The sequence below is a fragment of the Phytophthora cinnamomi genome, assembly GCF_018691715.1.
Source record: "Phytophthora cinnamomi strain GKB4 chromosome Unknown Contig53, whole genome shotgun sequence".
Classification (NCBI taxonomy): Eukaryota; Oomycota; class Peronosporomycetes; order Peronosporales; family Peronosporaceae; genus Phytophthora; species Phytophthora cinnamomi.
In genome coordinates this window covers 1,200,197-1,208,753 of record NW_027150986.1, presented here as the reverse complement: position 1 = coordinate 1,208,753, position 8,557 = coordinate 1,200,197, and the positions used below count along the sequence as shown (strand labels likewise).

Below are 8,557 nucleotides of genomic sequence, written 5' to 3'. Positions count from 1 at the left end.
CTTATGCTCGTAAGCGTGATTATCGGTTTGAAGAGTTTTCGACGCTGATTTTCGTGTGCGCCACATGACTGCCCCATTTGCGTGTGTCGTCACCGAACTCAGCGCGTCCAGCGACCCCCTGCGCTCGCCGCGTGCTCGTGCCGTCCCCCCCCGCGCCCCCCACGCCCTCCGCAGCAGCCATGGCCAAGTCGTCGTCCACCGAGAAGCGCCTGGAGGAGCGACTCATCCAGGAGCTGCGCGACTTCCAACGCAGCAACCCCGCCAACAAGCGCTGCTTCGACTGCAACGAAATGGTGCGCAACGGCTGCAACAGCAGCTCCATAACCGTCGGCAGCTCTGCTTGGCTGGACTAGGACGCTGCATAGTGCTGCGTGTGGGTACTGACGCTGTGGGTCTCTTGTTTTGGCGCCGACAGATGCCCCAGTACGTCTGCCTGGACTTCAACACCTTCGTCTGCACCGCCTGCAGCGGCATCCAGTGAGTGGCCGCGCTGCAATTCAATGCGCAGTCTGGTGGGTGTCTAATGAGTGTGTTGGTGCTGTGGTTGCGGTGTTGCAGCCGAGAGTTCGCGCACCGTGTCAAGTCCATCTCCATGTCCAAGTTCACGGAGAGCGAGGTCAAGAACATGGTCAGCCACGGCGGCAACGAGGTCGGTTGGGTCGGTTTCGGCCATGATGTTGCTGGGAGGTGCATTGTGGGCTGACGGTGTGTATGTTGACGTTGTTTTTGTTGTTTGTTTGGGGGCAGGCGGCGCAGAAGTACTGGCGAGCCAAGCACGACCCCACCTTCCGTCCGAACGGAGGTAATGACGGTGAACGCACGCGGAACTTTATTCGTTTGACGTACATTGATCGAAAGTATGGTGACGCTGTGGGGGATTTTAACTATCACGTGTGATAACTCACTGGGAAAACTGGGTGCTCTGTGCTGTGCGCAGGTGGGTTTATGAATCGCCGCGTCATGCCAAGGATGGAGAATCGGAACGAACGGTTAGTCGTTGAAGCCTTGGTTCTTGGTATTGAATAGCTGGTCTTAACTTGTTTTATTTCGTACTCGGACGCTCTATCCAGAAAAGCAGCAAAAAGAAGGAAAAGAAGGCCGACAGCGATGACGACTTCTTCACTTCCAGCACGAAATCAACAAAGGCTACCAGCAGTGCCGACAGTGGGTTCGCAGACTTCTCCAACTTCGAAGGAAGTTCCAGGACGGCTGCTGCTGTTCAATCATTTGGAGATTTTAGCACCTTTGACACCCCAGCTCCTTCGAAGAAGACTGACGATGGCTTCGCTGATTTTGGCAACTTCGAAGGTTCCAGCAGTACTGCTAGTGTAGCATCGAAGCCAGCCCCTAAAGCAACCCCACCGTCTCCGCCTGTGCCGAAGTTCGGGTCGTTCAAGATTGCGCCGCCACCAGGGTCTCACTTTTCTTCGTCCAGTGTTAATACGCCGCCAGCCACGAATGATCTCATGGGGTTGAGTCCGCCGAAAAAGACCGACGACCTTTTCGGCTTTGATGCACCCGCCCCTGCCCCAGCCCCAGAAGCGAGTCACCCGGCTCCTGCAGCGTCTTCTCCTTTTGACGCGTTTGATGCCCCCACGCCTACAAGTCGCGCAGGTAGCCGTGCCAACTCTGCTGCATCTCTCGACCCGTTCAGCAACGTGTCTACAGCAGCTCCGGTCGCGCCAGCAGCAGCGGTCAAGCAGAATGCTTCACCGTTTGATGCATTTGGTTCTCCGGCAGCATCATCATCATCAACGTTTGATGCTTTTGCTGCCCCATCGCCAGCTTCCACGGCAGGTAGCAACGTGTTTGATGCCTTTGGCGGGGGTGGGGACGCTTTTGGAGACTTTAAGGGATCGAATAGCTCGTCACGAACGAACTCGGCCAACGCCACTATGGACCCTTTCGCCAGTAAGCCTGCACCTCCTGCTGCTGCGGCTGATCCATTTGCAGCTTTTGATGGTGTGCAGTCGGGTGCTCCTGCTGCGCCCGCGTCAGGTAGCAATCAGGCTTCTACACCCGATTTCGGGGCTTCAAGTAATCAAGCTGCGATGAACGATCCGTTCGGTTTTGCGAGCGGGGCGAGCAATGGCAATGAATTTCCGGGGGCCCACCCACAGCAACAGCAGCAGCCGCACCCTGTTGGTACCCCGAACCAGGCGTTTGGCGGTTTTCCTGGTAGCTTTCCACAGCAGCAGCAGCAGTCTCAAAATGCGTTTGGTGGTCACATGCAGCAGCAACAGCCAATGCAGCCATTCCAGCAAGGACAACCTCTCCACGCTCAGCAGCAACAATGGTACGGCCAGCAACAAGGATTCCCTGGACAGCAACAGCCGATACACCCGACAGGACAACAATACCCTGGTCAGTTTCCTCCACGTCCGGCTGGTGGCGCTGCTCCTCCTGCCCCGATTCCAGTAAAGGTAAGCGTGGGTATCGTAACTATCCACAGTGCAGATAGTTGGCTAACGCATGCTGCTTTTTGCTGTTGCGTGTATGAACAGACCCCATCAGTGGCTTCGATCAACGATCCTTTCGCCTCACTCAACCTAGGCAACCTGGGCTTCGGTGGTTCCAGCAACAGCAACACTACTGCAGCACGCACGGGCTCGGGTGGAGCGGTCAGCTCGACACCTGCCAGTCGATCGGGCGCAAGTAATTCTTTCGGCAGCGTTCCAAACGCTCCGGTGTCTGCTGGATCATTCTCCTACGGCCAGTAAGTGTACCCTCATCCTGGTTTCACCTGCAGTCCGACGAAAGTACTGACAATCCGCCGCCGTTCTCGCAGGCCGCAAGCTCGAGCGTCGAATTCGTTTTCGCATCTTCCACAGAATGCCGCTCCGTTTGCCGACCCGAACGCGTACGTTGTGCTGCAATTGCCTTGTTGGTTGACCCTGTTACCACTTGTACACCGTTGACTGTCTACTCATCTTCCTGTTGTCTCGCAGGTTTGGAGACTTTGCAAGTGCGCCAGCTCCGATGCAACCGTCGGCTTCGTCAGCGAACCCTTTTGACTTGTTTTGAGCGATCAATGTGCCACCTCGCGAATGCAGCTTGAAGTGGCACTGTAGTGATGGCAAATACTACTACTACCTCCGTTCGGAAATAGATGACCATTTTTTTTTTTTGCGCAGCGCTCCGCCTCGTTCATTTTCCTGATTATAAAATTGTGGGAGTGCTGGAGAACACCAAGCGAGGCACAGTCCAGAGAGGCGCAGGCGTTTAAAATGTGGGAGGGCTGGAGATCTAGAGTTGACACTAAGCAAGACAGTCCAGAGAGGCGCAGGCGTTCTTGTTCCGCCGCACTACATACACAAAAATGGATCTAAGATCTCACTTCATCCTTGAGGGGCACATGATTTGGCTTCGGGTGCTACGAGGATCCCACTTGTTGGGAGATGTTGCATCGCATGGCAATGACGTTGGAAGACTGTCCGTTCGCATCAGTTTGTACTTAGCAAATGATCGAGCCGGTAATCATTTCCACCATTAGAGTTCATGATATGCTCCATGGGCGCTGGCAGCGGGAAGCGCGAGCCCTCCGTCCAAGCGTCGCTCTCAGCCTTCGCCTCACGCTCATCGTCAGCAACCGAGCCCTCCATCGTCGTCAGATCCCGCATGGCTTCCAGCACACGACGCGCACCAAGTCAAGCGCGGGGCACGTAGCGCATGTACATGCGAGACACGGGGGGAATCGGTCCGGGCACGAAAGGTCGAATCCAGCGTTCCAGGCCTCGGCGCAGCAGTGTCAGCGCGTGGCGTCGGCGAGGGAGGGGGGGGGGGCGAGAGTCCTCCGGGCGGTTGGCAGGGGCAGCGGGGCGGCGGTCCATCTTGCACTCATTCTTGACTTGACCACAGCTGCTACTCGATCTCCCATCGAGTTGATTCCACGCTTCCAATGCGCTCGACAACTTGGCGGCTCACGTGGAAGTACATTGCAACCCGGACGATCTCCCCACGTGTAAGCACGCCTCCTACGCTGCGAAGCAGTAGGGTTTCCAGACGGCCTGGCGTTCACTATCCGTAATCTCCCCCATCCGCCAACTTTCGAAATGAATCCAGAAGCCAGTGTGCGGGGGCCAGCAGTGTGTGGTGGCCAGTGAGCGGGGAAAGCGCGGGAGATTCAGAATTCAAACTCGATTGGTTTAGAAGGGGAATTATGTTGGAGAGGCTGAAATATGATTGGAAATGGTCATCTATTTCCGAACGGAGGTAGTAGGATGAAAAACAATTGAAGTCGTTTCACCTCAATAGGATCTTACGATACGCTACGTGTGGTGCTGTCAATCCACAGCAGGTGCCATATCCTCGTGCTCTCTCCACTTCTTCTCTATCTCTTTGCGCTTCCACTCCATGCACTCGCAAAACACCTTCTTGTTCTGTACGTAGACGGATGTTCGCATCTCCAAGCCATCATCCGACACAACAAAGCCTTCTTTCAAACGCAGCGAGAGAAGTCTTGCGAATCTAGCATTCCACGCGCGCACAACCAAATTGACCTATGGCATCGTAAATAATGTTAGAACAAGTAGTATTCAGCACGTACTCAAAAGACTCGTACCTTGTATCTGTTGCCGATTACAAATCCTTCAGATGTGGACTCGACGGAAATTTTCATCGTCGGCACCGTAAACGACCGAGCATCAAACCACTCGTGCAATTCTGCAGAAAGAGCAAGACGATTGCTTGGGTCGTTGTCATACTTCTTGTAGCTTGGATATTTCAGGCAATGCTCTCTGGACATCACATGGTAGCTCTGTGCCTTCCCCACCGACCCGAACCACTCTTCACTCTCGATACGCTGGTACTTGAATTCGTCAGTCGCCACGTCAACGATCGAGGTGGTAGTTGATAGAGACAACATCGAGGCCTGGGGGGATTCGGTGTCATTTGGATCATAATCCCGACCGTAGATGCGCCGAAGTTGGCTCAACTCCAGAGAAGTACTAGTAGAGGCAACATTTGCTGAAACGGTGTGGCCGTTGAGTGCGGATGCTGGCGTGATACTTTCGTCCTGTAATGCATTGTCAAACAGCAGAGCATTCTCTCCTGTCAAAAAGAGTTAGTCCAACCAAGTAATACAAGCTACATCAACAGGATGAGTGAACTTACTGGTCTCGAACAGACTGTGGATGCGCAACGTTTTGCCTTCATACCAGAGTGCGTTATCCTTATCCTCGGCACGGCGCGCAGGATCGTAGTATCCAAGGTATGACCCCGCCAGTCGGTACAGCCTGCAGCGAATCCCTTTCGTGTTCAGCGCGTTATCAACGGATCCAGTGACAAGCCACAATCCTGTTTGTGCGTGTTCTTGTTCCGGAACCACCACCAGCACGTGAATTTGTTTCGACTGCGGGGTGGGCAGGTGGTTTGCGTCCAGCACGTCCTTAATTGTCCAATTCGCCGTCATCTTGTCCCCGTCAATCAGCGTCTGCACGTAGGGATGAATGATCCCTTCCTCCAACTCGAGCACACCAGGGTCGCCATTTTGCAGCCACGCGCCGCCGTCCGTCTTCGCCAGGAAGAGCTGCTGCTTGTCAGCCTCGCCCGTGATCGTGTCTGGCTTCTCGCCCTTGATCGCCTTCTTCAACTCGCTCACCTTCGCACCATCGTCGATCTTCACATCGAACGAGCTTCCAGCCTGACCCACAATCGCGCACTCTAATGATAGCAACACCATCTTTCCTCAGCTTGAAGAAGGGAGGTAGAATTTCTGGCGTACTTAAGCGGACACGAAGGCGTGTCACATAGACTAAAATAAAAATATCAAAAACATATTTTTATTTTCATTTTTATGAACAAATGGTCATCTATTTCCGAACGGAGGTACTACGTACTACGTAGTACAGTTTTTTGCCTGAATAAAGAACAGGTAGAAGCTGATAACCTTCTGTTTCTGATGTTACTGAAGTTGTAGCCACTTGCACTGCTACAAGAAGGGTTGAACTTGGGATTCCGCCAATTAGATGGTATCTACAACGATTTCGCCAATCACAGACCGCAAACCGAGGACATCGACACCGGTCTGCTTAGTAAGGCTGATATCAGCTTCATTCTCAATTAACATAATTTAGTTTTTTGCTGTTTTCGAGGCTGAAGCATTTTGCCTGTATAGTCTGATCACCTTGGACTATGAATATACATCTGGTGTTCTTTATTCAGGAAAAAGACTGTACTACGTAGTAGTAGAGTTGAGGATACCCATAAACGTAGCAGCCTTGCATAACGAAGCAGGACGCTTTCAAACTTCGACCATGATGATCACGCTAGTTTGATGCACACGACAACTTCGCATTTCAACGTGATTGAATCTCACTGCAAGAAGCGTACAAAACCCCTATCAAATCGGGCTTTGGATACTACTACCTCCGTTCGGAAATAGATGACCATTTCCAATCATATTTCAGCCTCTCCAACATAATTCCCCTTCCAAACAAATCGAGTTTGAATTCTGAATCTCCCGCGCTTTCCCCGCTCACTGGCCACCACACACTGCTGGCCCCCGCACACTGGCTTCTGGATTCATTTCGAAAGTTGGCGGATGGGGGAGATTACGAATAGTGAACGCCAGGCCGTCTGGGAAACCTTACTGCTTCGCAGCGTAGGAGGCGTGCTTACACGTGGGGAGATCGTCCGGGTTGCAATGTACTTCCACGTGAGCCGCCAAGTTGTCGAGCGCATTGGAAGCGTGGAATCAACTCGATGGGAGATCGAGTAGCAGCTGTGGTCAAGTCAAGAAAGAGTGCAAGATGGACCGCCGCCCCGCTGCCCCTGCCAACCGCCCGGACGACTCTCGCCCCCCCCCAACCTCGCCGACGCCACGCGCTGACGCTGCTGCGCCGAGGCCTGGAACGCTGGATTCGACCTTTCGTGCCCGGACCGATTCCCCCCGTGTCTCGCATGTACATGCGCTACGTGCCCCGCGCTTGACTTGGTGCGCGTCGTGTGCTGGAAGCCATGCGGGATCTGACGACGATGGAGGGCTCGGTTGCTGACGATGAGCGTGAGGCGAAGGCTGAGAGCGACGCTTGGACGGAGGGCTCGCGCTTCCCGCTGCCAGCGCCCATGGAGCATATCATGAACTCTAATGGTGGAAATGATTACCGGCTCGATCATTTGCTAAGTACAAACTGATGCGAACGGACAGTCTTCCAACGTCATTGCCATGCGATGCAACATCTCTCAACAAGTGGGATCCTCGTAGCACCCGAAGCCAAATCATGTGCCCCTCAAGGATGAAGTGAGATCTTAGATCCATTTTTGTGTATGTAGTGCGGCGGAACAAGAACGCCTGCGCCTCTCTGGACTGTCTTGCTTAGTGTCAACTCTAGATCTCCAGCCCTCCCACATTTTAAACGCCTGCGCCTCTCTGGACTGTGCCTCGCTTGGTGTTCTCCAGCACTCCCACAATTTTATAATCAGGAAAATGAACGAGGCGGAGCGCTGCGCAAAAAAAAAACAAATGGTCATCTATTTCCGAACGGAGGTAGTAACAACTACAGCACGCAGCAAAAAGACAAGGACAAGAATCGGAGGATTTCGTGCAAGCCGCGAGCCAAAGGAGCAAGCGAGTCGATCGCCGCGCGCTGGAACCTCCCAACGCCACGACGAACAACCCACTGCACTACACCTTCACGCACACTGCGCAACACAAAATCCGCCCGGACAGAAGAACGCAGCAAACTCGCTGCGATCAACCCAGTGACGGCAATGGAGCACGGTCGGTTCTATTCAGATCCGGTTACGAACTCTCCTAGCAGCGGTTTAACCCCATGACAAGAGTCCTTGCAGGTCGAGCAAGCGGACGCTTAGTCCTCCTCGATCTCGATGTTGGTCTTCTCGGACACGTAGATACCGTCGAGGAACTTACGGATATCCTTGCGGCGCACCAGGCAGGCCTGCGTGATGTTGGCGGCGTCCTGCGACACCTTCTGGAGGTCAATGCCGCTGAGCTCGATCTGGTCCTTGACGTCGCCCGTGCGCACGTACGTGACGCCCTCGGACAGAGCCACGCGACGCACGCGCTTCTCGCCCAGGAAGTTGCGGATCTCCACCGTGTTGTTCTCGAACGTCACGTTGATGGGGAAGTGGGCGTACACGAAGCGCATCTTGTACAGGTAGCCCACACGCACGCCCGTGATCATGTTCTCGATCAGCGAGCACACGGTGCGCACGCAGGCGAGCTGCTTGCGGTTGCCGAACCACAGGTCCACGCGGATCTGCTCCTTGTTCACGCGGCGCATGTCGAGCGTCAGGTGGCGGAAGTCGCGCGTGAGCTCGCCGCGCTTGCCGGACACGGTGACCTTGCGGCCGTCCAGGACGACCTTCACGTCCTCGGGGATCTGCACGTAGCGGGTGGCCAAAAGCTGACGGGGCATCTTGCTGGAGTCTGGGAAGGGATGCTAGTTCGCAAGTGACTGGGGCTAGTGGTGCGGCTGCGCGACGATGGAGCGATTGACTGGCCGCGAGGGGTGTGTCATGCTAAGTGCGATGAGGACAAGTGTGATTGGAGGAAACAACGAAGGCTTTTTCGGCCAATGACGAGATGCACCACACA

At 54.4% G+C, this 8,557-nt stretch overlaps 3 protein-coding genes across 3 annotated transcripts; 1 reads left to right on the top strand and 2 right to left on the bottom strand.

Annotated features, from left to right (window-relative positions):
- Positions 1–179: 179 nt before the first annotated feature.
- On the top strand, positions 180–3,024 carry IUM83_00315 (putative GTPase-activating protein; the record flags this gene model as incomplete). Its single annotated transcript, XM_067924077.1, has 9 exons — positions 180–293; positions 416–477; positions 559–649; positions 748–857; positions 938–989; positions 1,071–2,423; positions 2,505–2,716; positions 2,789–2,860; positions 2,949–3,024. The coding sequence occupies 9 exons, from the start codon at positions 180–182 to the stop codon at positions 3,022–3,024; spliced, it is 2,142 nt and encodes a 713-aa protein (XP_067789466.1).
- Positions 3,025–4,283: 1,259 nt separating this feature from the next.
- IUM83_00314 (CRN-like protein) lies at positions 4,284–5,680 on the bottom strand (the record flags this gene model as incomplete). The annotated part of the gene is made up of 3 exons (XM_067924076.1): positions 4,284–4,499; positions 4,562–5,049; positions 5,113–5,680. 3 exons carry the CDS (start codon positions 5,678–5,680, stop codon positions 4,284–4,286), a joined length of 1,272 nt encoding a protein of 423 aa, XP_067789327.1.
- A 2,128-nt stretch (positions 5,681–7,808) lies between these two features.
- IUM83_00313 (60S ribosomal protein L9) lies at positions 7,809–8,378 on the bottom strand (the record flags this gene model as incomplete). Its single annotated transcript, XM_067924075.1, has 1 exon — positions 7,809–8,378. One exon carries the CDS (start codon positions 8,376–8,378, stop codon positions 7,809–7,811), a length of 570 nt encoding a protein of 189 aa, XP_067789468.1.
- Between the last annotated feature and the right edge of the window lie 179 nt (positions 8,379–8,557).